The following is a 27127-nucleotide window of genomic DNA, read 5'->3' as shown; positions in this document are numbered from 1 at the left end:
GCCCATGATTCAATCCACCTCTTTGGATCACGCATCTTGGATCAACTGCGACAAGTCGCCAAAATGACACCATCGTTCAAGTTCAGTTTCCATCTTTTTGCGTTAATCGCTTGTGTCAGGCGATTCGTCTTGCAGGCGCAGGCATTCCCCCACCACGCAACAGTGATCTCTCGAGAGCTGGCCAATGCCACCAAGAGCTATGATTTTATCATCGCCGGAGGCGGAATCGCAGGTCTCACGCTTGCAGATCGCTTGACAGAGAACCCAGACGGTATTAGTAATCCAGAAGAACTCGTGACCGAGCCTTTGCGTCGACTAGAAGCTTATTCGACACTCCTAGTGTCCGTCCTGGTGGTCGAAGCCGGCCCACTGGATGGCGGAGAGAACGCCGTCCTTGTGCCAGGAGCTTACAACCCAGCCACGTATTTCTGGCCGATGGTCTCGGTGCCTCAGACAGAGCTGAATAATAGCGTCCGCCTCGCAACATGTGCGCGTGTTGTAGGGGGCGGGAGTACTATCAATGCAATGATCTTCTTGCGAGGTGATGTTGAAGATTATGAAGGGTGGACCGCTTTGGGCAACGAGGGTTGGTCGTGGGACAGCCTGCTCCCATATTTCAAGAAGGTCTGTCATCCACTGCAAGACAGCCATATGGTATTGACCCACTAGATGATGTAGAGCGAGAACTTCACTGCACCCGATGCGGCATTCGCAGCTGCGGGAAATATCTCTTGGATTGACTCTGTTCATGGTTTCGAAGGTCCTGTTCAAAACACGTATCCGAATTACTTCTTCCCTGGCAGTGGTAAGAATGCCCAAACAAATTTGATTTTGTTCCATGCATGTCGAATGGGTTTCTGATACCGTCTAGGGAACTGGTGGACGGCGGCAGAATATACTGGAGTCACCCCATGCCCCGATCCCAATGCTGGCAACGTCAAAGGCATCTTTTGGCTTCGCCTTTCGGAGGACGCCGAGACGAGACACCGGAATCACGCTCGAATCAACCATTACGACCGAGTAATTTCTTCAAGACCCAACTACCACCTCCTTCCAGATACTACCGTTGCCAAAGTTCTCTTTGAAGGCAAGAAAACCACTGGCATCGACTTCTTACCCACGACGGGAGGAAACTCCACGACTGTTCGCGCATCGAAGGAGGTGATACTGGCGGCAGGAGGCCTTCATACACCACAGATTCTTCAGCTCTCTGGAGTTGGACCCCAGTCTCTGCTGGCCAGCTTTGGCATTGATGTCATTTCCCACCTGCCTGGAGTAGGACAGAATTTCCAGGATCAGCCCACCATCACGATGTCGTACAACTGTAAGTATCCAATGATTGTCTGATGTTGAGATCCGTAAGGCTGACAGCTTGATAGTCAGCAACAACGTGAAGCCGAACTGGAAAAGCCTGCTCGGAAATGCTACTTACGACGCCGAGCAGTTTGCCCTCTACAACGCTTCCCGCCAGGGCCCGTACACAATCACACGAACACTTAGCACAAATTTCATATCTCTCCCGTTGCAAAACTTGACTTCAGACTATGCTGACATCATCGAAACCGCTCGCAACATTGGGAGCCCCAGTGCTTTTCTACCACCAGACACAGACCCCACCGTGGTCGCAGGATACACAAGGCAGCGAGAGATCATGCTCGACCAGCTCGAAAACGACGTCTCCATCGGTGGTCTGCACTGGGGAACCGCGGACACCGGCACGCTGTACCTCTTCAAGCCCTTCAGCCGCGGCACAGTCAACATCAACTCGACAGACCCCCTGGCGAACCCCCTCGTCGACTTCCGCGCGGCCACCGACCCGACTGACCTAGACATGGCCGTGGCTCTTGTACAAAAGGCACGGGAAATCATGGACGCGCCGTCGATGAGGGTGCTGGGGCCGACAGAGGTGGCTCCGTTTGGGCCCAGGGGTGCAGACAGATGATGAGATCAAGGAGGCTGTTCGACAGACTTTTAATCCTTCTAATGGACACGAGTGTTGCACTGCGGCGATGATGCTGAAGGATCTTGGGGGTGTTGTTGATGATCAGCTGAAGGTGTACGGGGTCGAGGGCCTGCGAGTTGCAGATATCAGCTTCTGGCCCATGCCGCTCAATGGGGCCCCGAGTGCGACGGTGTACGCTTCGGCGGAGATGGTAAGAGTCTTGCCCTTTCCATCGGTGTTTTTAGAAAACGCGCTGACATCTTCGGTAAAAGCTCGCCGATATGATCAAGAATGAGTATGGTCTTGAATAATTCTGAGGAACATAGCTTTGTTGATGCCGTACCAAGACCAGTGCCAGTGGGGCAAACAGTATCCATTCATCATGCGCTCCTGGCGCAACGAGCTCACACAACACAATATTCATCACGGAGTGGTGGAAAGGGATTAGATACCGCTGCGCATACGTGCCCTCATTGTCACTTGGAAGCCAGGAGTGATGTTCTCATATCCGTCAAGCTGCTCTGGTCGCATAATTCTGGCTGCCCCAGGCACAAATCAAAATGTTTCCCGATACCAAAGTCCTTAGTCCTTCTCCGGAACCTTGAACAGGTGCGCATACTTCTCATCCGTCCATATGTCAGCCCGCAGCGATCGCTTCTCTGGATCCCAGTTCTCCATCATCTCATCAGTGAATCCTTGACTGCGTATCATCCCCTCCATCTTTGCGACTGCCAGACCAGCCCAGTACTTGACCTCATCTCCCTCGCCAGTGGCCGCCGCCTCCTGGAATCCGTGTAGCCATCGCACCCATCGCGCAGGCGGAAATGCTAAGTACTTACTTCCGTCCTCTCTGAGCTTGTGGTAGTCGACCATTCCCCATCGGATGAGGCCCCACAGCCACTCAGTTGCCAGGACAATCCACTGAGCGCCGGCGATGACGTGACAAGGTAGAAGCTCATCGTCGGGGATGACCCCCTCGACGGCGATCCCGATGGTGACAAAGGCACGGGATTGGAGAGGAGACTGCATCCCTGCCGCGTGGACTCGTGCAGCGAAGGCGGAGGCGTTGACGTACTGGTCGCATGTTTGTTTGTTGGGCTCCCTTCTCTTCTCAGGGTAGCCGTGGGCGTGGCGCATGCTGTCATCCCAGTGACTGAATCCGTTCCATGCGGGCAGTTGCTCTCCTTGGTAGTTCTCAATCGTCTGGGTGATAGGGAGTCGCTTCAGCGCATGAAGAAGCTGGACGAGCTTGTCCTGGCCCTCATGGTCGCAGGGAATTTGCTGGGCGATGTCCCAGATGAGGTCGGAGAGCTCGAGCATCCAGTCGTCAGCAGGCTCCTTCTTTTCGTTGAGCTGATCAGGTCGATTCTCGGGCATGATGGCATCAAGGCATCGCGCAGCTTCGTTGTCAGAGAGTTTGCTGTCAGGCTGCAGGTAATCATTAAGGATGTTGAACATCATCCACTCGATAGGCCATGGGTCGTCATCGTTGTGAAGGGTGTCGATGGTGAAGTTTAGAGGGTGCTTCTTGAGAGGGCGTCGGTTTGTAGAAAGTGAGAGGCCCATGATGTCTGGCGGGTAGTTGACAGTGACAAGGACTTTTTGATGGGTAGTTGTTCTCAAATGAATGCACCACAATTCGGGGCTAGAGGATGTTGCTGGTGTCGTCGATTCTCAAGACATTGGCAACTGTGGGAGAGTTGTAGAAGCAAGAACCAGAATTTTGCTGGTCGAGGCAGGTCGCAGGCGTTTTGAGTTGGGTCGAAGTCGAAGGGTCCGTTTGTGAGTGGGCACTTGCTCAGGTTACTTTCACTTGGAAAGACCCATAATCGCAACTGCTATCAGGTATGAATCACTGGGATGAATTCCGTTTGCTGGTTAACTCAGGTAGACGTTTTGCGGCCTCTCATCAATGACAGACAAACGGTCTTCTCATTCACTGGAAGTTGATTCACCAGTAAGTGGTTGTGCAGTCAGTGTCCATGTCTCAAAATGGGTCTTTTCGAACTGCAACAGCAGCCTAATACCTGCCTTACACTCGCTCACTGCTTTTTGAGAAGCTGTCACAGCAAATGACCTGAATGTTCAGAATGGCACCTCCCAAGAAGACATGCCAGCAGAAGCTCTCCTCAAATCCGTACAAGAACAACGAGGTGCCTGACCCTAATGAAGAGGTAAGTACGATGTACATCAGTGGTCACAAGCTCCCCTGGACAAACAGCACCCTCGTTTCTTCCTTATATTTCGATTGCGATTCTCATTGAAATCTCATGAACACAGTACTACCAAGCGAAGACCAAGTTAGTGAGCAAGGAGTCAGGCAACCGAGTCGGAGTAAAGGCCATCGCCAGACAGCTAGCCAACGCACCAAGCCCGCGAGACACTGGAAAGTCCGGCTATCCACACAAATTCTACAACGAGCCTGGAGAGACGCAGATCTCGCAGCTGGTCAGAACCGATAGCGCCCCGAGCAGCACCACTTCCCTGTACGAGTATCCAGTGTTCTCGGACAACCAAACCTGCAATTATCAAAAGAAGCCCAGGGAAAACCCCGGCCACATTCGAGGAATCACCAACCAGAACAAACGGTTCAAGGGTGTCGTAGCTCACCATGGCGAGGATGGCAAGCCGAACAGGGGTGATATGCACTGGGTGGAGAAGGACATGAAAAAGCAGTGACGGGTAGGGACAGCATTGCCCTTCAAATAAGAGTGCAGACACGTCCTGAAACCTCCGAAAAGAGACTCGATGGTTGCCTGTTTTTGCGAATTCCGGCGGCACTGTCTCCTTGACTCTCCCGGTTGAAATATCACGAGTCTGTTTCTGGGTTTCGCAGGCTGTGTAAAAATGTAACAAGTGCTTCATGGAGTTGCGCCGGGACTCGAGACCAAAGTACGAGGCCGCTTGTGCTTTCTTTCTTTTTCCCACAGAGACCTGTACAAGATGAGAGCATCCAGAGAAAGACACACATGAGGTTGTCCTAAAGGGGATGGTCCTTGCGGGGGCTCGGCTATCCTCGAGGAAAGAGGAGGTTATCCCACTAGAGATTATCACACGGAAGGGTGCCCAGAGGAAGTCTTCCCAGGCTTATCCCAGAAGAGGGTACCCCAGAGGAGGGTGATCCAGAAGAGGTTATACTAGAAGAGGCTGGCCGAGGACGGCTTATCACAGGACAGGGGAGGTTGCTGCGACTGAGTGATGCTGGTAGTTGACCAGTCAAAATAAACAAGACACACGGCTCTCATTCCAGGATGATCTAAATTGGGTGAGGCGAAGGGTCTCCCACACTAGCTCGTGCTCCAGACTGATACCTAGCAGCCACGTATTTCAGCAGGCTGCAAGGCACAGCAAAAACCAACAGAATTCCCATTTTCTTGGCTCAGAAGGGACCGGTGGCGTGAGTCACGAACGAAGTTAACACCCTTGCAGACATTTCCGTTGGCACGTTGCTGAGATAAAAAGGGCAAAATCCCTGGGATGATCACTCACAAACTCTACTTGATCTTTCAGCTTCAGCAGCCCTGGGAATCCTAAATGTAGGTCACAGTTGGCCAAGACTGCCAGGAGCTATGTGAGGTGCATTTCTGCAGATGATGCAATTACACGTCACAATAGGCTGGCACATACCGGGTTGTTCCTAACAGAGAGTCAGCAGGGGAGGAGTTTATCGAGAACCTCACTGACCTGTCTCAATACAAGCGTGTGAAGGTTGAAATACTGCAGCTTCGGCCGTCTGTCGCAAAGACCTCAAGAGATATCCGAAATCCGGTGCGCCTCGGAAGGCATTTGACAATAATGCCATCACTTTTCACGCGTTGGGGGACAAGGTGCACGCGACAACCAACAGTCAAAATCCAGTGCGGCTGAAGCACACGGGCTGGGATGGAACCATGGTCGGATGTGACAATAGGATTGTATGTGTTGACATTTTAGAACCAACTGCATATTCTACGCCGCAGCACACCACCTCGGACCCAGCCCGCGCCCACCCGCGCCTCGCACATGCGTACAGCCCTCCCAACGTGCATCTCGGGTCTTATGCCCACTGCATCCTTGAGGCCCTTTAATCTTCCGGTGGGTCGGTATAATATCTCCCATACCAGCTCCTCAGCGTCGCCATGGCTCGTCGTCCTCATCAGCCTGACTTTGTTGTCTGGACCTCGACGGGTCTCTGCTCTACTTCCAGGTGACAACAGCCATCAGTCGAAACTATTTTCAAGATGCTCTGTCGCTGGAGTTCTACCGCAGTTGTGGCACTCGCTCTTGAATTCGCCGTAGGGAGTCCTCAGAGTCCCTCGGCTCCGGTTCAAGTTCTCGAGACCCGTCGCGACGTGGCACCCATTGGAAATGAGGCTCTGCAAGGCTTGCAAAGAGATCTGGTAACGGCGGGTCTCAAGCAGCGTGATTCGGACACTCAACTCTACAAGACCAATGGGTCTCTGGATTTGATGTGGAACGACGCGACTTTCTTCAGCTAGTGAGTTTCCTTTTGTTTTCCTTTTTCTATTTTTTTGTTTGGGGGCCGGGAAGGGGGAGGTGTGACGCCCTTTTTTATATCGACCTCACGCGCTGACTCCTCTTCTCAACTACGAAGTAAATCTCTGTCTATATCATGCGTCAGCTGCTACGTCAAGGGCACAGCGTACGCAAGCCTGGTTGTCGACGGCGATTTCAACTTCACCCAGGCCCTGACGGAGTTTCACGATCAATTCTGGCCCGAGGTCAAGAATATCAGCATCGAGGTCTGGGACCAGTTCAAGAATTGGTCTCATTACGTTGCCGATAACGTCACCGACACAGTCGGAGACAACGTCGTCTCATTCTTCCAGACCGGCGATTTCGATGAGCTCGATATTGACTGGAGTGCCTACGCCCTCCCCACCCTCGACGTGGATTTTGAGATGAACCTGACCAACATCCCGGAAACAACACTGAGCCTCGAATTTGATGACCTGGAGCTTTACCTGGAGCTCGAGGCCACCTTGGACGCAGACCAGACCTACAAGGTCAACTTGTATCCTCCAGAGTGGTTCCAACCAGCCGGAATAAAAATTGGGGATCAATTGGTTGGCGTTGTCATAACTCTGGAACTGCTTTTGACGTTGAGCACAGAGGCAAGTATCAGCACAGGTGTGCACGTCAAATTTGACGACGGTCTGGCAATGCAAATCGCCATGTTTGGCAGTGATGTCTCGGGCATCACACTGTGAGTCTTCCCCTCCGCAACATGCATTCCCGCCACGAAATCACTAACGTCCTCACAGTACGGGCGGTTCATTTGAGTTCCTCCCAGTGACAGTAGGCTCAAGCGGTATCGTGCTCGACGCGACCCTCCGCCTCGGCGTCACCGCCGGCCTGAACATGTCTCAAGACCTCGGCAAAGACTTCATCAAGCTGGCCGCCGGGTCGTCGGCAACGGTGTACGCCGACCTTGCGCGGTTCACCACGAACATCACCACGCCAGAGGCCCTGGAACTGGCCACCAGGGACGACGACTGCCTCATGCCAGTGGTCGAGTCCTACGAGTTCGGCCTCGGCGCCCTGGCGGGGGCTTTCGTCCAGTTCAGAGACGAGAAATGGGGCCCCACGCCCAACACGAGCATCCAGATTTACTACACCACGCTGTATTCTGCCTGCGCTATCGACCCGGCTTCTGCAACCTCGTCCGTTGAGGCGAGGCAAACAGCACCGGCTCTGCTGGCCGAGCGCGCCGACCTGACCCCGACCGAAGCCACCAGCGTCGTCACGATCACCAACATCGTCTGCCAACAGGCGGGGCTGAGGAACTGCCCGGCCTCCCTGCAGACCACGGTCCAAGTGACCACGACCTCTACGGCGATCGTGTCGGTGGCCGAGGGGGAGGCTCCGGTCTTCCCTGCCACGGCGACGACCGCCGCAGTCGCCGCCGTTTCTGCCTTCGGCGAGGCCGTCCAGAAGCTCAAGGGCTCGAGCGGCAGCCCCGTCTCCTTTGTGCCTCCCGTCGAGACTGACGGCTCAAGTATCGGGGATGGGATCTCGGGTGTTATTGATGATGCCAAGGACGAGTACAATGGAATGTCCGAGGACTTCAAGAGGCTCGTCATCGGGCTGTCTGCTGGCCTGGGCGGCGCGTTCATTGTCTGTGTCATCGCTGGCATTTGGTACGTGCTGCCGCATCCCTCTGGACGTGAGATTCTTGGCTAACGTTGTTCAACTACTGCAGGCTATGTTGCAAGAGGCGCGCAAGGAAATACAACCCCGTGCCGCGGTCGAACGTTGAGGAGTACCACGGTCCGGATGCCTCCCAGCCCTTCCTTGGGCGCGAGACAGACGCGAGATGGAAGCAGGCACAGTCTCGTGTCAGCATGTGTAAGTAGTTGTTCATGAATCTTGGCCCAGAATGACTAATCTCTAACTTTGAACACAGCTACCACCGACCCTAGATGACACTAGTCTTCTGTAGGATAAATTCCTGTGGGACAATCCTCCACCCCCTGTGGGATAGCTTCTTACGGGACAACATCATGGGGGATAAACCTCCTGTGGGATAGAGTCCTACGCCGCCTCAGCATTGGGGTGGCGCGGGCGTTACAATGACGTTGGGAAGCCGTTGGGTCGCCCAGGTGCAGCAATGTGCACGAACTTGAATAATCGTCAGAAGACAGGAGGCTTGTCCTGAGCGCAGGGAGGGCTTGTCTTGGGCTTTAAGTGTTATTGTTCTTGATGCGATTGATGTCCGACTGGCGGGCAGATTTCTTTCTATCGTCGAATTAGTCATCAGTATTTTATCTCGTCCAGCATTTGATGTTGGCTTGCGCAAATCATGATTTGAGCCAGGTGTCTTGCTTGATTCTCATAGATACTGTAGGAGCCAGCTCATGGCCGGGTTCTAAAATGTGACGATTTCAGCTCAGAACCTGCCTTCATAGAAAGACAACATTCCGTCAAAAACAGGCTGAGGTGAGCTGTCGTTCAATGCCAAGGATATAGGAAGCTATGTAAACCTGGTAGAAACCAGCCACCTTGGCAGGCTTGCACGAGTTGGCAATGCGGGCGCAAGTAGCTTTAACGAATTAGACTTCCACCACTGCCAGTGTGTCAGATGGCTTCCATAAAAGAAAGTTTTGAGCTAATGCCAGTCTCCTGTAGAGCTACGGTTGCATAGAAAGCACGCCAGCACATTGAGTCTCAAAGGACAGCACTGTGGCTCACAAGGTCTAGAATTAACAACACCCCAGTAGGCCTCTTACCCTTCGTAGCATTGGGAGGCATAATGCGCCAAGTGCCGGATACAGTACTGTCGCGAGACCCTGCAGGAAGTGTTTCGACAATCTCACTCACCAGCCCACCCCTCGGCATCCATTTTCGGTCAAGTCATCACGGCCACTCGCATGAACGCGCAAGTTGAGCACCGCGCAATGGCGATCTGCGTTGATGTTCTGCAGTAAGAATCATTTTGGTGTGTGTATGTGTATTCTCGGTATTTACGTTTTCACAAAATAAAAAGACGGCGCCCAAGAGCCGCAAGTGATCCCATTAGAGCAACCCTGGTCAACCGACGATTAGAAACACTTGTGAAGTTAAAAAGTGCCCTTTCTCTCTCTGTCTCTCACACCGATGCAGTGCCAGACCGCCCCCAACATCCAATCACCAACAATGCCTCTGCTAACCTACACAGACCATCTCTCCTCCCCTTCTCAACTTCCCATGACATACACCCCAAACGGTAGCTCGTCGCTTAGAAGAGGAAAGCGAGGAGACCGAGGAGACCGGCCATGGGGACGCCGTTCGCGACGGCCGCACCGGTGAACTGGGTCGGGCTAGACGTGGTCGGGGAAGCGCCGCCGCTGCCAGTGTGGGTAGCGTTGCCGCCGCCGCCGGAGGAGCCACCGCCGCTAGTAGCAGTCGCGGTTGCAGAAGACCTGGAGCTGCTGGACGGCGAGGAGCCACCGCTGCCGGTGCTGGAGGGGGCGGAGCCGCCACCGCCGCCGCCGCCACCGCTCGCGTTGGTGCAGTTGCCCTGGGCGAAGTTGGCCTGGTTCTGCTGGAGGCTGGCGGTGAAGCCGGCGACGAGATTCTGGGCGATGGACTGGGCCTCCTGGGGCACCTTTGAGACGACGGCGTCGATGAGGGACTGGGAGTCGGTCGACAGGCTCTGGGACTGCTGCAGGACGGTGTCGCAGAGGCCGGCCTGCTCGATGGCGGACTTCTTGGACGCCAGGTTATCGACGAGCGTCTGGGCGTTGGACTGCAGGCCCTGCACGGTCGACTGCAGCGACACGGCGTCGGTGAGCGTCAGCTGGTCGGTGCCTTGCACGGTGCTGGTGCCCGACTTGATGGTGCTGGACAGGTCGCTGGACGCGGACGTCAGGGCGCCGGCGTCGCCGCTGAAGCTCTGGGCCGCGTCGTTGAGGGCCGTCAGCTTGGTGGAGACGTCGCCGATCACACCCTGGATGGTGGCCAGGTCACGCTCGAGGACGACCCTCGGGAGGTTGGTGGCGCATGCGCCTGCGGCCATGGCGGCGAGGGTGAGTGAGTACTTCATGATGAATATGTGAAGGGTTGACTTCCGTCGACAACGAGTGTTGGGTTTGTGTAGACTGGGTTGGTAAGAAACTTATGACAATAGAATTCGTCCCTTTGGTTGACTCCAGATTTATGCCGGGGAGTAATGGCTGGAGGGGGGTACGTCAGTTCATATAGACATAACAGAGCCCATCACAAGCTTTGGGTGTGCCACTCCCTCGGCCGATACCCTCGTCCATTGCTGTGATGTGAGTGATGGGAATGACGGAAGGCCCATCCCAGCCAGCCATCGTCTCACACTTACACCTCCGCCACCCTGGGCTCCTGGAGATGGCATCCTTGAAACCCTCAGAAGCAAGCGTCCACATTTGGAGACTGCCTGCAAGTAGCCAAGGACCTTACAGTTGAGGCAACGGGGGGTTGCCAATCCAAATTTCCCCGAGCTTCCAGCCCATCCTCACCATTCGGGAGGGAGGGCAGGTAGAGCCGTGCCTGAGCTGACAGGTGACTACTGCACAGTCCAGAGCGGGCTAGATGGCCGATGGCTGCATCGTCAACACGGGCCCGCCGGGCCAAACACCGCCAGAGAAGGATCCAGAGCTCGATCTGAGGTACGGGGATACAAGCCAAGGGGATGCCACTGGCTGTGACGTTGTTAGGTAATAGGTCGACAGCTCGATAATTGCGATGGTCCGAGGGCACATCCAGAGGGATGAACTCATGCGAGTCTCAGAGAAGGGGTGACAGCATGTCATTCGATACCAAGTCTTGCGCAGATTTCCCTGCCTCCAGATGACGCCCGACGTTGCAAGCAAGCAAAGAAACGTGAGTCGAAAGCACCGGCGCAGGGAATCGGGATGTGTGAACCACCAATCGCTGTGGCGCGCTGCACTCTTGCGCTGGAAGAGGCCGAAACAAGGAGGAGAGGCTTAGCAGGTTTTGCTATTAACCCGGTCATCCTGTTGGTAGGCCGGGGATCTGCATATGATGATGTGTGCTGAGGGGGAAAGGACAGGCCGGGCAGCTGTGTTGGCCAGCCTCGCGCAAGAGCTGTGCTCGATTCCAGGATAGGGTGGGATTCTTGAAACTGCGGTACGCTTCACTTACCGCATGTGTAGACGGCACTGCAGTAGACTTCCAGTCAGAATCGTCCAAGCACCCCCCAGAGGCGATCCCCCGCAGTTGTGTTAGTCGGCGCCCTCTTCCCCATTCGGGCCTGTCTTGCCCGCCTCCTCCCGCCGCCATTCGCCATAAATAAAATGAAACGGGTGACGAGACTTGTCCAAGAAGGAAAACTCGTGCGTGCCAACACGCCCATGTATCGCAGAGTGCCACCATCGTCGTGTGTGACACGCAGCAAGCACGCTGGCAGGCGGGCTGGACAACAAGGCCAATTCGACCCTGGTCCATAGCCCATTCACCCGGTAGATCTCAGATCTTCGCAATGTTACCCTTCCCCAGACCCAGATAAAATTGGACTCTCGCATGGGACCGCCCGGGAGGGATTAGCAGAGGTGGATACGGGGAACTCTAATTGCACGACACCACTCCTTCAAGCCTCAGTTGGCCGTTGCCGAACGGCGACCCTTGCAGTGGCATGTGGACAGCTTTTCGCCGAGGCATAGTCTGATTCCCCACGAGCGGCTAGGTCCGCCAAGAATCTGGGGAATTGGGGCAGTGGCCACGAAGTGGAGGGTGGGAACGGAACATTGTTGCTGGAGATGACGAATGCTCCCTTCTTTTGCACTATGCGATCCATCTCATCTCGGTGTGTGTGCGGATGCTGCAGCCTCTACGCATTAGTCCCCGCCGTTGGGAGTACATCGCGCGCATGTTCGGCCTCGTATCTGCAGCTGATCGTTCGCGATCAGGTTGGCCCGGCCATATTTCGTCACTCAAGCCAAAACACCAGATGGAATCCCTTGGACCGCGGGTTGTCAGGTGATCTGTTCAATTTGTTCGGTGTAATCACTGCTGAATTATCTCGGAGTTCACAGGCCTCCGACTGGGTATCATCATTGCTGGCTCTGCTTTCTCCGTCTCCCCGAGACTGTCTGAAAAGGCGCACTCTCGCAACCTTCCCGGGAGCGAAGTGAGAACGCGCTTCTTCTAACTGCGCGATGTCGTACTGTATGACTGGAAACCTGGACGTGAATGTGCGTGTTAAGTGATTGGTGCTTTGACCAAGTAACAAACACCACAATTGTTGGCAAGCGGTCGTGACTGTCCACCTTGTCAAGCTGATTACTTGAACAAGCGACGGCCACGGGACTTCACACCAAACCTCTCGACACCACTGCTCTGTTGCAGGTGCCACAAACCCAGCGCACCAACATTACCGCCCTCGGCTCCTTGCTTGTACCGTCTCCATGCCTCGCGCACGTGATCTGGACGTAGAGCACCCTTGGGCGGCTCCTTGGGTTTGACCTTGGGGTGTGTCGCTCTCGGCCGGCCGTCCTCAGGCTCATCCCAGTGCTCCTCTTCCTCGTAGGGCCATGGAGGAAATGACACGCCCTCCTCGGCTTGTGTCTCGCCCGACTTGTCTACCCACTCTGACTGCACCCTTCGTGACTCCTCGATGATGTCGCCGACGAAGACCTTGGCGACCGACTGCATGGCTTTTGTGACATTGGCGGGCACAGATTGCGAGACAGCAGCATTGACGATCTGTAGTAGGCATAATCAGTGTTTGTTCCCATGGTGACAAAATTGGCAGGAAACGGGTTGTTGGTTCCCAAGTGCTTACCCTCTTGACGACGCTTTCGGTCAACTTCGCGGCGTGCCACATCTCGTACCTCTCAGTCTGGTCCCTATCCATCTGCTGGACGAGCATGAATCGCAGCTTTTTCTCCTCCTCTCGCTCCTCCCTGCTCCTCTCGAACTGTGCCACTCCCATCTTGGTCTTGATATCCTTGTCATCCTCCTCCTCGTCATCTGCGCCGTCATCCCCCACAGCGCTCGCTGCGCCTCTGCCCGCGCCACTCCTGCCACTGGCCGCCGTCATGGCCCTGCCTCCGACCGCGCTAGGTGTTCCCTCCTTCTCGGCAGCCTCGCGAGCCTTATCGGCTTTGCTTTTACGACCGCGCTTCTTCTTCGCGGGCGCACTAACCGAGACAGCGGAGCCGGAAACCATACTGACGTTGTCATTGTCGAACCCCACACTCGGTGATCGGGCCGCGAAAGGAGACTCGTCTGGCGGAAAGGACGTTTGTCGGAGCGGATGGGCGGAGCCAACTGAAGTGACGGACATTGTGGAGGGCTTCCTGCGCTTCATGGAGGGAGAAGGGCCGCCATCACCAGCCGAGCGCTTCTTCGATGATCCGGCGCCATTTGCGAGGGTGTTGAGGGTTGGGAGCTGGGAGTGCGATGGATAGGGAGGAGAGTGCGCAGGAGGAGAGGTTTGGCTTTGATACGGCGGCGAGCTCATCTTGACAACGTAATGTGACTGAAATTACGTCGTGTGTCGGCCCCGTAATGAAAAGATAGGCCAGGCCGTTGCGAGTCGGCTGACAGCTAGAAGTGGTTGTGTTGAAGGACCTGTTGATGGGGTGAGAAACAAAAAGAGGTCGCGACGAGGGAGCAGATGCCAAAGGTGACGTTTGCGCCGAAGCGTTGAAGTCGAGTCGACAGTCGATGGCCCACTGCTGCAGTAGCACAACCCCGGACAGCTGGGAGTTGCTGGAAGCTCCACCAGGACTGATAAGATAAGGACGGGCGGGCAGGCAAGCTCCAGTTAAGTCACCGCTGCAGGACCCTGACAAGCTGCCCCGACCGCGGCGGCCAGCGCCAGACTGCCGAGAGTCAGTGTCAGTCAGCCATCGCAGCAAATTTGCCTGCGACTACGATGTATTAGACCGATTCTCCCTCTCCTCGGTCAGCTGCATCGGAGGCCGAACAATCCTTCGAGGGGGAATCGACTCATTCCTGTAGCCCTCAATTGACCTTTCTACGGGGCTCCCCATTGTCTCTGTACCTACATGATCGATTGTCAAGCGACAAATAGCACATGCTTGCCTGATTCCTTTTTTCTCTTTCACGATTTCTCAGACCTGCATGAAAGCAAACGAATAGCGAATATACATATATATATATATACCAGCAGGATAGGCAGGCGGACAGGACAGGACAAGGAGACAGGCAGACGCTGGACTTTTTCCAATGCCATCCGCAGAAAAAATGGACACAGCAAGCATCACCAGCTCGTCCTCCGGCGGGCGGCGCAACGCGCACCACTCGGGCGAGGAGCGATCCAGCAACAAGAAGCGCAAACACCACAAGGTCAACGGCGCCCACGAGAGGCGAGACAGCATCAGCGCCCCCGCGCGAGACCCCCGAGACATCCCCGACCGCCCCAAGAAGAAGAAGTCCAAGAAGTCCTCCACGCCGCACACCACCGCCACCACCGAGGCCACCACGACAACGACCACCTCCACCACAGGCGCCGCCGCCGCCGCCACGAGCGGGACGGTGACGCGGTCGCCGAGCCCCGTGATCGACTTCGACGGGCTGTCGCGGCCCAGCTCGGGCACGCGCGAGCGGCTGGAGGAGACCAAGGAGCAGGCGGACAAGCGGCTGGCCCGCATGTGCGGCGCCGTGCGGACGATACTCGAGTGCGTGGGCGAGGACGCCGACCGCGAGGGCCTGCTGGCCACCCCGGAGCGGTACGCCAAGGCCATGCTGTTCTTCACAAAGGGGTACCAGCAGAACGTGCGCGACATCGTCAACGGCGCCATCTTCGAGGAGGGCCACAACGAGATGGTCATCGTCAAGGACATCGAGGTCTTCAGCATGTGCGAGCACCACCTGGTGCCGTTCACCGGGAAGGTAAGTTCTCCGGGGTCCATTGGTCGCGTGTGGGCGGTGTATATGCGCTTCTCTTGGAATAGGGGGAGCTGACGCCCGTTGGTAGATGCATATCGGGTACATTCCAAACCAGTCCGTCATCGGCATCTCGAAACTGCCCCGAATCGCAGAGCTGTTCGCCCGCCGGCTGCAGATCCAGGAGCGGCTGACTAAGGAGGTCGCCAATGCGATCATGGAAGTCCTCAAGCCCCAGGGTGTCGCGGTCGTCATGGAGTCCAGCCACCTGTGCATGGTCATGAGGGGTGTCGAGAAGACCAGCACGAGCACCATCACGAGTTGTGTCTTGGGTTGCTTCGAGCGCAAGGAGAAGACGAGGAATGAGTTCCTGAACCTGATCAGCGTCAACCGCCGGGTCTAATGAACTAATCTTGTGGCGTTCGGGGACGTAATTGAGAGGTGGCAGCTGGCATTTTTTTCCCTTCAGTTATGTCTCATGGTATACGACGTGTACAAGGTGCCTTCGGTGGGAAGGCTGGATGATCAACTCATTACAAGAAGCGGCAACGCCCCAACATGCTCGCGCTTCAGCATTGAGCATGTCTGGTTTTGCATACGAATCTCGGCGTTTGGGAAAATTCGGACAGGGCGGTAGATCGGGCGCAACATGGCATTCATCATGCCCGCCTATGGTATTCAACATCGAAGCATTCATTTGGGAATGGGGGTCGGCTAGCTGTGCGGAAGACTGGCGTTTGTGGGCTCAACTCCTCCTGTACTCATCCAAAAGCATAATTTTACGGCAATTGGGAATGCCCTCAGAGCGAATATTACCACTCCTATGTGCCCCCAGACGCGTGCTCATACTTCGTGAGCCATCTAACGTGAACACGTCTGGTAGTGCTCCAAGACCGACATGTCTATACAGTGACCTCCAAGAATCCATGCCATCTTGATCACAAGCGGCCGATGCGTCATGACACCCTCCTGACCTCCGCCCCTGACTCCCCCTTCTCGACCCCCTCAACCTTCGGCCTCACAGCCCCCCAAATCGCCTCCGCAACCTCCTCCACGCTCCCCCCAGCATCAACAACGACCAGGTCCTCGGCCTCCTCAACAAACGGCACCCCTCCGACATCACCCTTCTTCAAGCCCCAGAACAACCCCCGCACCCGCCGCTGCATCTCCGCCGTCTCATACCTCTCCTCACCGAACCCGCCGCGCTCGCGGGCCTTTTTCTCGTCCAGGTCCAGGAAAACAACGGCGTCCGGTCGCGGCAGCCCCGCCTCGGGGGCGCGCGCCCAGGGCAGCCCCAGGGAGGGGTTGCCTTTCGCGGCGCTGTAGACCATCCCCGAGTAGTAGTACCTGTCGCAGACGACGGTGACGCCCTGCGCCAGGAGCGCGGCGATGGTGGGGGCGGCCTCCCACCTGTTGGCGGTGAAGAGGAGGTGGATTGATTGGTCTGGGAGGGTGGCCGAGGAGGAGAGGTACTGGTTTATTATCTGGCCTGTGGGCGTTGTGCGGTCTGGGAAGAATGTCAGTGAGCTGGTCCCGCCCGGGCCGGTGAGGGCCGAGATGAGATCTTGGAACGGATCGCAGGACTTGTACATGATGATGAATGAGGCATTCAGCTTCTTGAAATGGGTGATTTGAGAAGAACTGCTCACTTGAGCTACTTCAACCACAATCCCGGTCAGTGAATATTCAACTCCGTATGGCCAGTCCCATCTGATCTGTCCGATGTGCATCCTAGAGTCTCCCATGCCAGACACCACCGCTCCAGAATGAACCCATCGCCACCAGCACACATATAAGAACACATAAAAAACTCACCAGGAAATCTCATCAGCTGCACCCTCCTCCCCGCCTCGATGAGCCTGCTCTGCAGCAGCTTGACCTGCGTCGTCTTGCCGCTCCTGTCCAGGCCCTCGAGCACGACGAACGCGCCGCGCGCGACAGCGGGGCCCTCCTGCTCCTCTAACCCTTGCGACCCTCCCGCTGAGGGGACCGTGGCATCGCTGACGGTGCTGATCACAGGGGTTGTGGTGGTGGACGAGGACCCCATTGCAGAAGACGCGTTTGGTAGCGATGAAGCAGACGCGGCGGGACCGTTCGTCGCGGCCATGGTCGAATACCGCTGGTGAGGGGGATAAAGAGGCGCGAGAGGGAGAGTATCCGGTATTCCTTCTCAGCAATACGACTAATCGGATTTCGATAATCCGAATATAAGAGACGGGATGAGTTGGTCGATCTCCGAGTCGGTGACTACCGCTTGTTATAAGTTGGGGTTGAGGCTCCTTGGGCTTGGCTTAGCACGCTTGCAGGCACTGCCGTCTCTTGGTGGGGCTTTTCCGCGTCGAAGCTGTCGGCATGAACAGTGCTACTCCTTGTCATCCACACAAAACATCTTGAGAAACCATTTCTCATACGAATGATAGCTCATGTTGCATCCCAAGCTCCCTTCATTTATCAACCTACAGGTCCGTTGTTGAGCAATGACGGACACGTCACTTCCAGGACTTGATGCTGCGAGCACATCGTAGGGGCCTGACATCCCAACTGCACGGTCGGCTTTGGTACCCCGGGCAGGTCGACACAGCGAATGTTTGGATCTGAACAATATCTTCTATTACCATTTACAGCAGCGTAAGCCCCCTTTGGGCTCTGTCAAAAGAGCGTTTACTGGCGCAGGTCCGCACCTCACCCACTCATACGCCTTGAACCCTCCCGTTACCGTAACCGTAACCGACCCGACCGGCAATCCTGACCCGGCCAAACCATACCGAACGACCCAGCAAAAGCAAATCTTCGAGAATAAACATCAATCAAGCGCTTGAAATACCACCTGAGATAGCCATGTACTCCAATGGCTTCTCCCCTGGCCTTATCCAATATAACTCCTGGAAACGCAACAAGTCAAAGCAATAGAGAAACCGGAAGTAGGGCGAGTATTCAACCCTCATCACCAAAGTCCTCGCCCGTTTCTGAAGCAGGAGAAGCGGGCATCGGGCTCGGCGCGCCGTCTCCCTCCTCCTTGGCACTTGAGCTCTCCCATAGGTCGAAGCTCTCGCCTGTGCCCTCTACAGGCTGAAGAGTCGCCAGTTTCACATGCTCCTCGGGTTCCTCTGGCTCGGGCGTTGCCTCAGCGTCGGCCTTGATTTCGAGGCTCAACTCTGAGGTAGCGCCATCGTGTAGCACGGCGCGTGCCTCATCCTGGGGCTTCTCCGGCTGTTCCCCATCCACGACTGTGCCGTCATCCTCGTCCTCTGGGACAATGAACACTGACGTAAGATCGCAGCCCTCGGCGTAGAAGTCTTCTACATTCAGGTCACCGAGAGCTGTGCGGGGTTTCTCGTACTCCATTCCGCCCTCGCTCATTGTGGTCGCTCTCCGGGCCGAGGTTTGAGAAACATCATCAGCAGGCGGGACGTTCTCCTTGCCCCGGTCCTCGGCCTTCTCCCGGCCCAACTTCCGCTCGCACTCCTCGTCGCTGCTGATATCAAGCCGACATGTGCTGTGCTGCAGGAGGTTGGTCATTTCCTGCTCGGGGGTGTCCTCATGAATATCGAATTCCCACGAAGATTTCAAATTCGAGCCATAGAAATCTTCTGAATTCGACAGTGACAGGGACGACGATGCAGAGGAACCGGCCTTGGTGGAGGATGGCGTCTTCGCGGCATAGCTTGGCACTGTACCCTTGATGGCAGCCTCGAGCGAGAATGGTGTCGACGAGAGGCTGAATGTCGGTGGATCGATTCGAGTAAAAGTCTCTGTTCGCCGTCTGTTGAGGATACCGATCCGCTTGTTACCTCGGGTTGGGGAGCGGCCTGCTGGTGCGGACATCGGGGTGATTGAGCCGCGAGAGAGACTGCTGAGCTTCTTGGCCGGTGACTTTGGGTTCAGAATGGACCGCGGACGTGGCGATGCGCCCTTGAGAGGACTGCTGAAGACTGAAGCAGAGATCCCATCCTTGCCGCTGGGTAATGCCGGGGTGGAAGAGGACTTGGTGATGATGAGTGAGGGTGGCTTGAAGAAGTTTTTGCTGGAGCTATCGGACGAGCTGGCCTTCGACCTTTTAGAGAACAGGAGTGCAGGGTCGACATTCTCGAAATCATCGATGTTGAGAAAGTCAGCGACCTTGCGCTTTCCAGGAGATGACAGTGCTGCTGATTCATTAGCACTGATTCACTGTCCTGTACGACGATGGCAACACGATAGGACAAGACGGGCTCCAATCGCAGAGCTCACTCAGGAATACAAGCCAATAGCGAGGTTGGGGTGAGGAAATTGCAGGTCTTTGGTGGGCAGCAACTCACAAGCTTGCTGGTTCCTGGCGCTTGTCAAGCTCTGCAGTCGTGTCCCGTCAAGGGGCGCAAACGGCTGACGTGTGACAGCTGCCATTGTGCGGAGGGGGCGGACCGCCGACAAACAAACAAACACGGTCGCAGGACACGTCAGGCAAGCTTGAAGCCGGAGGAGCCTGTTACTAGACCGATGCACGATGCGATGGGGATGTTCAAGTTACCGATTCCCGCCCAATGGGTGTCGAATTAGGTTTGGGAGGTCGGAGCGTCAAGCTGCAGATTGTCTGATGTGCTTGACAGGTCGAGAGGGGCCGAATTGTGCTCCTCGCTGGTGGTGTGGAGCCAATGAGAGGGGATCAACTTCTGCCCGGTGAGAAGCGACTCGGCCGGGATTGTGGAGCCGCAACTTCGAGCTTTCTTCCCAGTGTCTTTCGGACCGAGATACAAATGATTGAATCGGTCAGGTTGGAATGGAATTGGAACTGAGATTGGAAAAGAGGAGAAGAGGGGGGAAAGGCCTCAGGCAAAGAGAGAGAGAAAAGGTGTGGGCGGGTATTGTCTTATTACACCAAGTTCGCTGGCGTGCGGGTTGCCGTGTGGTACTTGGGAAGGGGTGGCGGTGGTAGATCGGCGCGAGGTGACTGGAGAGGTCTCAAGAGGGGGGGTGGCCCAAGTCGACGAGGCCAGGTGCGGTTAATGCTTCATGCGACGAGCTGCGCCAGCAGCCCGGGACTAGTCGTATGGTAGTATTCGGAGATTGGGATTGGTACAAGGTGACAAGCAGGAGGTGGTGTGGTGTGCGACCAGTGGTCGGTCCCGTCTCGCAGGTGTTTAGGCGGGCGGCTGTTCGAGTTCGAGAGCCTGATAGGGCGGGGAGACAATCCTGCTTCTTATGCGCTGTTAGACCGGCATTTCCCTTGTCCCGCCCAGGGCCGAGAAGCTGGTTCAGAGCCACACCACGGTCGGTTCTTTCTGGGATCGTGGGCCAGGAATTCAATTGGCGATAAGGTTGAGTAAGGTAGGTTGGTTGGTCGGGCAGGTGAGGTGAGGTGCGGTGAGGCGAAGGGGGGAAGAGATGGAAGTGAGGGCTTGATTGGGTCGAAGGGGGTGTGATCGGGGGGATCAAATGTCGCGCGACAAGGAGGAGGAGGAAGCTTGGGGCAGGTTGGCAGGTTTGGAAGCTGGCAGCTCGGGTGGGGGGAAGATCTGCCCTGCTGCTGCACGCACTACAGCATCCAGCAGCCGGGGTCTGCAGACTTACCGAACAAGCAAGCAACGGGCCAGTTACAGCGGTGCAACTGATGGGCCGGAGATGGATCTCGTGGAGGTCTGGAGGAGTTCCACGTGGAGTCCCCTGGGACCTTGCTTGTGCCGGGGTGAGATAGTGATAAAAGATGGAAGAAGGAAAAGGCAATCCCGGGCGGATTGACGGGTGACGGGTGACGCGAACTTTCGTGATTGAGCCGATCGCGTAAAGTGGAAAATTGCCGGTTGGAAGGATCCAAGAGAAAAGTGCCCGACAAAACGCCTGGACTGCGCCGCAGATTGGTCTGTTTTGGAATGGGACAAATGCAGGAGATAATCAGACAATGATGCAGGGAGGACGCCCCGGCGTCTGAGGGATTGACTGATTGATTGATCGACTGCCTGAACGGCTGACAAGTTGGCGCCTTGGAAGTGAGGGAGAGGCGCGGAAAGGACGAGGAGGGGCAGCTCGATAATCAAGCAGGAAGGACGGAAGGATGGTGACTGCTCAGCCCGTCGATATCCGGACAGGCAAACCCAGGCCTCGTATGAAAAGGGACTGCAGATTGTCTAGAAGCTATCTGTACGTTTGCTTCTCCTGATTGACAAGTCTGAAGACGGCAACACAGGATCACCAAGAGGAGGATGTATTGGGGAGATCAGACTGGGAACGGCAGTCTCCTCCTCGTCGAGTTGTAGACTACTGTACTGAGTGGGCGGGCTGGCGGGAAGAGGTGCAGAAGCCAGCTGCAGGGGCAGGAAGCCATGGACTGCGGTAGACCACACACTACTGCGCAGGTGCAGCAGCAAGCACATGTGCACAGCACACGGCGGCCAGGTGGGGGGATTGGCTGTGTTTCAAGTGAGACGTATCCGTGAGCAGCCAATCATCACGTCTGCGCAAAGCATGGGGAGGAGTGGAGTCGCGCTGCACCGCGTCAAGGACATGACAGGTTCGCGCCACCGTGCCGTCTTCCTCTTTATGGCCGAACGTAAGCGGGGGACTTGTATAAGCAGATTGGCAGACGAGAACACTTCCACTTAGCCATCGTGTCCAATGCAGGCAGGCTTCATTCGTACATATTTTGTACTGGAGCACTTCAAAATGGCAGACGGTAGTATGACGGAGCAGTATAATTGCAAGCCGGCAGTACCACGCCGTCATCTCAGGCTTGGAGCTCTAGATGCACGGACGAGCTTCAACAGTTGCCACAAGGGATCAGCAAGACAGGTGTGCCGAAAGTCGAACGAGACGAGGTTGCGTCGCATGCCAGACATCGTGGGACACTTGCAAAATCGTGATGACTGAAGGCTTCAAGGACAATTTGAGATATAACTCAGTATGCGGCTTAACTGATGACCCAAGACACAAGTGACCTCTGGCACCTGGCAACGTGTCGAGGCCTTCCCTCATACAGATATCCGATAATTAAGATGGGTAACACTCGTGGCTCTTTATATTGCCTTACTACGACTTGAACCTGGCCAAGTTTTTCATAAGCTGTGTACAGCAATGCTCAGTGTATAAACCACCTTGACCACCACTCCAGACCCAACAAACACCAAGACCAGCATCGAATTGCCCTTAAAGACATTGTCGAACAAAACAAGGGCTTTGAAGCCTGGCGTGATTTTTCAATCCATGCATTGGCGAGAAGGCCGCAAACACGGTCGTCTGTAACGTGTCATGCGCATTGAATAGCCGGGCACAAATGGTTATGCAGTTGGTGTAAGGCGAACCCCACCGCCAGCACTGACGCCTTGAACTCCTTTCGGACCCTTCCAAAAGTTTTGACAGCTTGCCAAAAACAAGACAGTCAGTTCATCAACAATCAGTCAAGCTACGTCTATCAGTGATCGCCATTGAAATTTTGGCCTTTTAACACAAGTGGACAGACGACCATTATGCCTATCTCCGTCGCGCCGACCAGTCTTTTTCCCCTTGGGGAAGGACCCACTCGTATCTCAGTGCGAATTAACCGGGATCTGTTGAAATTCATTGACCCTTCCATGGTCCCGTTGGAGGAAGGTGATGGCTTTTCTAGAGTTGGACGGAAAGGGAGAGCTGCCATTAACCAGATGACCCGCGACGTAGGCAGGGCGCTATTTGGTGCCGAGTTTTCCAAGCTGGAGATGGGTTTCGGATGGTCGAAGGCGTTTATGGGACCTGATGGTCCCGAAAACAGGGCCAATCATTACATGGGGATCTGTTTTGACCATCATGTCACTGAGGAGGACCCCAATCCCAAGTTACTGGAGCTCACAGCAGATGAGGAGATTGACGGTAATGTTGTGTTTCATGCAGTGGAAGTAGATACAGCACGGAGGGATACCATCAATACATGTATTAGTGCTGCGCAACGATAGAAATGGGCAGAACACGCGTAGGGATGTTACTGGAACAGTGTTGTGGGTCGGAGGATACTGATCCTTTGCAATTCGAAACGACCTGCAATTCTATTGGATTTTTAACCATAATCTTAACTTTCTATACCAAATAGCAATCAAGGGTCAGCCTGAATTGCAATCCGTGTGATAGTAATGCCTCATGAATGCTTGATCTAACGTCTGGTGTGGTGTCGGCGACCCGGGTCCCTTCAACCAACCTCCCGGCCACCAGATCCTCTTCCCCAACTCGCTTGCGCTGCGGCTAGATGATATGGGCAAGCGCTGTTGCCCCTTACTGTGGTCGTGTTTGCACTTGCCATTGTACATTCGCCATCACTGCCCGTCGGGAGTCTGACTTCCGCCTCATCGTAGTTGCAATACTTGTACAAGGTGATGTTGATACGACACATGATGAAATTTCGATGTAGTATACGGCTGGTTTGCGTTCAGCTAGACCATAAACATCACACGAGAAGAGAAAACATACCTTAATTTCAAATTTGGAATGCTTAAGGCAGATATGTCTTTCAATGGGGTCCAGCACACACACACACACACACATACATTAGCAATGTCACACCATGGAGTGATTAGAACCTCTGTCTTGCCATCTTGCCATAAAGATAAAGGACCAAGTGTATTGGTATTCATACCAGTACATTAACAGTGTATTTCAAAATAAGAATTAAGTTCCATGCTCTCCTCCCACCGCCAACTGTCCCTAATTCTCTTTATTTTTGCAACAGTATATTAGTGATCAGATCGTAGCAACGGTCAAGGTGGCTTTCCCATATATTGACCTTTGTGGGATAGGATGATCCAGATACGATATGAAATCAGCGATTCGATATTTATGGAAAGATTTGTAGCAAAACGTTTGAGGAGCAGTGGTAGTTTACTTTGTGAGTTGAAAAAGTAATCCTACAACAGTCAGTCTAGTCTCTTTCATCATGTACTTGATTGCACCTTTGATTTGGCACCCTCTTTCCTCTATTTAGATATATATATGTACAAGGTGGCAATCAGTCCTTGATCGTGAGCCAGATCAGGTGCTGATTGGAAGGTCTACGGGCATGTGAATGAACTGCGGAAGCTTGTTTCTTGAGGCTTTGCGGAAGGAAAAGGTCGACGTGCGCAAACGCTCGGGACACTAAGCCATGGCGTAAATGAGATAAGTCGCCAAGGCGTCTCTCAAGCTAGATTACCTCGAGTGTGTTTTTAATTCCCGTCCTTGTGTGGACAAGTGTATAGGTCCCTCTCCGCCAGAGAGCATTCCTGGTCGTTTGTGCGCAGTGGCGCTAACAAGTTCGCTGATGATTACGTAGGAGTTTGTGTAAAGGTCGCTATTATATCATTTGTCTGCTTGCCTTTTCTTCTCCCGTGCGTTCTGCTCCTCTCTTCTAGTCACTTCAGATCCTACTGGAATAGTTACGCGGTATGCAATTCCGCCATGACAGGCATGTCAGTGGAAGCCCTCTGCGTGCTGCTCCGTGGTGCTCACAATCGAGGCAGTGGAACTTCGGGGCTCTGTGACATCTTAGATGGTGACGACCAGTCTTTGATCACCACGGAGAGCCGAAAGAAATCAGGCCCGCCGTTGCCGCCGTCCCTGCAGTGCTGTCAATGTGGGCGGAGCGGACGAAGCCGACGGGTCAGCGGAGGCACACCTCACAATAAAAATGGCCATACCATTGGACAGGAATTCAGAAAGCTTCGACCAATGCAACGAATGTACGATGGTATCCATGAACAAAGTCATGTCCCCACCGCGAATGGTCTAGTTCGCGGAGGTTGTATCCTACGCGGACCCGGCAATGACCATATTGTCACGCTGTCTTGGCGCGCTATGTGCCGTGAAATAGGCCGAGCTGCCCCTATAGATCTCACATTTTCTGACAGTGCCGCGTCTCCAGTCCCGAAGAGGTGTGAACATCTAGGACATGGCTCGCGCAGGGTGACATGGTAATATATCTCCTTCGAGGCTTATGCTCACCCAGCATCCCTTTCCCCGGCGGTTCAATTCATGAGAATGTGATATCCCAGAAGGAAGAATCATGCTAGTGGATGATTGGCCACTGACTCGAACTTCTGGACTAGCAATCCCTGGCTGGTGCTACCCCCTAAAAGGCCGTGAGGTGGCGTGGGCATATTCCCACAAAGGAGAATCTCTATGGCCTCCTAGTACCATATTGCCGTTTTGGGGACGGAGATAGTACCGAGCCATCACTCATGTCAAGGCCGGACGGGCCAAAATGTCAAAGAGTCGAATCGTAGAGTACGCTTCAAAGCCACAAGGACCCTCCGGAGGGGGGGGGGACGATTCGACTTGGGCGTCAGCGACTTTTCAAATGTTTATAAACCACTAATTTCCGTCGCTGTCGTTTCGGCCCTTATGATTGGGTTGGCTACCAACACTGAAAGCACTCATCCCACTCACCATGAGACCTTCGATTCTTCTCTCTGTCACCGTCGCTGCCGTTGCGCAGGCGGCGGTTGTGCCTCAGGCGGCTGCTGCATCTGGGCTTAAATGGCTCGGTGTTAGCGAGTCTGTTGCTGAGTTCGGGACAGCCTTACCCGGGACCTGGGGCGTGGACTTCTATTTCCCCTCGACCACAACGATTGACGTACGACCGACCCGAATGTTTTCATTATGATTTCCAAGGTTACTTAGATACGCACTTGCTGACCAGAGAATTCCACCAGACTTTGATCAGTGAGGGCTATAACATCTTCCGCATTCCATTTTTACTCGAGCGTATGGCTCGTGGAAGCATCACTGCGCAGCTGGACAGCGGGTACCTCAACAATCTCACCAGCGTCGTTACTCACATCACCGGGAAGGGCAAATTTGCCGTCCTTGACGCCCACAACTACGGTAGATACAATGGCGCAGTTATTACAGACACGTCTGCTTTCGGCACATTCTGGAAGAACCTTGCCACGCAATTCAAGAGCAATGCCAATGTCGTAAGTGGTTCACCAGCCAAAACAATCTGACGAGTCCGCGTCGGTCTAATGGGTTGATTTCTACACTAGATCTTCGATATCAACAATGAATATCACGACATGGACCAGACCCTGGTACTGAACCTCAACCAAGCCGCCATCACCGCGATTCGAGGGACCGGCGCAACCTCGCAGTACATATTCGCCGAGGGAAACTCGTGGACAGGGGCTTGGACGTGGAACACGACCAACGACAACCTGAAGGGCCTCAAAGACCCCAACAACAAGCTCGTGTACGAGATGCACCAATACCTGAACTCGGACGGCTCCGGCTCCAGTGGCGACTGCGTCTCGGGCACTATAGGTGTCGACCGTATCGTCGGCGCCACCAACTGGCTTAGGGCCAACGGAAAGCTCGGCGTCCTGGGCGAGTTCGCCGGGGGACCGAACAGCCAGTGTCTCTCTGCCGTGACGGGGCTTCTGGACCACCTGAAGGCCAACTCGGATGTTTGGCAGGGAGCGCTGTGGTGGGCTGCAGGGCCCTGGTGGCCGGCGTCCACGTATTCGAGCTTTGAGCCGCCCAGTGGAACTGCATACCAGTACTACGATAGTCTGTTGAAGAAGTATGTCCCTGCTTAGGATGCTTAGGTGTTCTAGATCAAGGAAGCCACAAAACAAAAGGAGAGAGGTGACTAGTTAGGCAGCTTTCTGATTGTACATATTAGTATTGGATGTGTAGCTGAATTATATCCCTGCCGTCTCTCGTGTGTGAATGACACCAGATATTGAGCCTTCCTCTGGCGCATGTCCCAGCAGTGCAACATTGCTTAATCGGCTCGAACGAACGCATGGTTGTCTGTGATTATGCAATGCTTTGTGGAATTTTTCTAACAGCCCGAATATAGATGTTTATCCACTCCACCGCTTGCTCAACCATGTGTCGTCTGGTTGTTACCACCAAGCCATTGGTATGCTCTCCTTCCCTTTATCAAGTATT

At 54.7% G+C, this 27127-nt stretch overlaps 11 protein-coding genes across 11 annotated transcripts; 6 read left to right on the top strand and 5 right to left on the bottom strand.

Moving 5' to 3' along the window:
• Positions 1-63: 63 nt before the first annotated feature.
• INS49_015475 (uncharacterized protein) lies at positions 64-1942 on the top strand (the record flags this gene model as incomplete). Its single annotated transcript, XM_043176156.1, has 4 exons — positions 64-624; positions 679-805; positions 872-1324; positions 1380-1942. The coding sequence occupies 4 exons, from the start codon at positions 64-66 to the stop codon at positions 1940-1942; spliced, it is 1704 nt and encodes a 567-aa protein (XP_043019611.1).
• A 70-nt stretch (positions 1943-2012) lies between these two features.
• On the top strand, positions 2013-2253 carry INS49_015474 (uncharacterized protein; the record flags this gene model as incomplete). Its single annotated transcript, XM_043176155.1, has 2 exons — positions 2013-2153; positions 2215-2253. 2 exons carry the CDS (start codon positions 2013-2015, stop codon positions 2251-2253), a joined length of 180 nt encoding a protein of 59 aa, XP_043019610.1.
• A 271-nt stretch (positions 2254-2524) lies between these two features.
• INS49_015473 (uncharacterized protein) lies at positions 2525-3508 on the bottom strand (the record flags this gene model as incomplete). Its single annotated transcript, XM_043176154.1, has 1 exon — positions 2525-3508. The coding sequence occupies one exon, from the start codon at positions 3506-3508 to the stop codon at positions 2525-2527; it is 984 nt and encodes a 327-aa protein (XP_043019609.1).
• A 515-nt stretch (positions 3509-4023) lies between these two features.
• INS49_015472 (uncharacterized protein) lies at positions 4024-4621 on the top strand (the record flags this gene model as incomplete). The annotated part of the gene is made up of 2 exons (XM_043176153.1): positions 4024-4116; positions 4223-4621. The coding sequence occupies 2 exons, from the start codon at positions 4024-4026 to the stop codon at positions 4619-4621; spliced, it is 492 nt and encodes a 163-aa protein (XP_043019608.1).
• A 1541-nt stretch (positions 4622-6162) lies between these two features.
• INS49_015471 (uncharacterized protein) lies at positions 6163-8368 on the top strand (the record flags this gene model as incomplete). Its single annotated transcript, XM_043176152.1, has 5 exons — positions 6163-6419; positions 6537-7148; positions 7207-8082; positions 8145-8290; positions 8349-8368. The coding sequence occupies 5 exons, from the start codon at positions 6163-6165 to the stop codon at positions 8366-8368; spliced, it is 1911 nt and encodes a 636-aa protein (XP_043019607.1).
• Positions 8369-9659: 1291 nt separating this feature from the next.
• On the bottom strand, positions 9660-10466 carry INS49_015470 (uncharacterized protein; the record flags this gene model as incomplete). Its single annotated transcript, XM_043176151.1, has 1 exon — positions 9660-10466. The coding sequence occupies one exon, from the start codon at positions 10464-10466 to the stop codon at positions 9660-9662; it is 807 nt and encodes a 268-aa protein (XP_043019606.1).
• Positions 10467-12691: 2225 nt separating this feature from the next.
• INS49_015469 (uncharacterized protein) lies at positions 12692-13874 on the bottom strand (the record flags this gene model as incomplete). The annotated part of the gene is made up of 2 exons (XM_043176150.1): positions 12692-13114; positions 13194-13874. 2 exons carry the CDS (start codon positions 13872-13874, stop codon positions 12692-12694), a joined length of 1104 nt encoding a protein of 367 aa, XP_043019605.1.
• Positions 13875-14623: 749 nt separating this feature from the next.
• On the top strand, positions 14624-15668 carry INS49_015468 (uncharacterized protein; the record flags this gene model as incomplete). The annotated part of the gene is made up of 2 exons (XM_043176149.1): positions 14624-15271; positions 15357-15668. 2 exons carry the CDS (start codon positions 14624-14626, stop codon positions 15666-15668), a joined length of 960 nt encoding a protein of 319 aa, XP_043019604.1.
• A 553-nt stretch (positions 15669-16221) lies between these two features.
• INS49_015467 (uncharacterized protein) lies at positions 16222-17372 on the bottom strand (the record flags this gene model as incomplete). Its single annotated transcript, XM_043176148.1, has 2 exons — positions 16222-16919; positions 17081-17372. The coding sequence occupies 2 exons, from the start codon at positions 17370-17372 to the stop codon at positions 16222-16224; spliced, it is 990 nt and encodes a 329-aa protein (XP_043019603.1).
• An 827-nt stretch (positions 17373-18199) lies between these two features.
• On the bottom strand, positions 18200-19648 carry INS49_015466 (uncharacterized protein; the record flags this gene model as incomplete). Its single annotated transcript, XM_043176147.1, has 2 exons — positions 18200-19410; positions 19564-19648. The coding sequence occupies 2 exons, from the start codon at positions 19646-19648 to the stop codon at positions 18200-18202; spliced, it is 1296 nt and encodes a 431-aa protein (XP_043019602.1).
• A 5974-nt stretch (positions 19649-25622) lies between these two features.
• Positions 25623-26769, top strand: INS49_015465 (uncharacterized protein; the record flags this gene model as incomplete). Its single annotated transcript, XM_043176146.1, has 3 exons — positions 25623-25808; positions 25888-26151; positions 26221-26769. 3 exons carry the CDS (start codon positions 25623-25625, stop codon positions 26767-26769), a joined length of 999 nt encoding a protein of 332 aa, XP_043019601.1.
• Positions 26770-27127: the final 358 nt, after the last annotated feature.

The sequence above is a fragment of the Diaporthe citri genome (genome assembly GCF_014595645.1).
Source record: "Diaporthe citri strain NFHF-8-4 chromosome Unknown scaffold_9, whole genome shotgun sequence".
Lineage (NCBI taxonomy): Eukaryota > Fungi > Ascomycota > Sordariomycetes > Diaporthales > Diaporthaceae > Diaporthe > Diaporthe citri.
The sequence above is the reverse complement of the archived record's forward strand: the minus strand, read 5'-3'. Positions and strand labels throughout refer to the sequence as shown.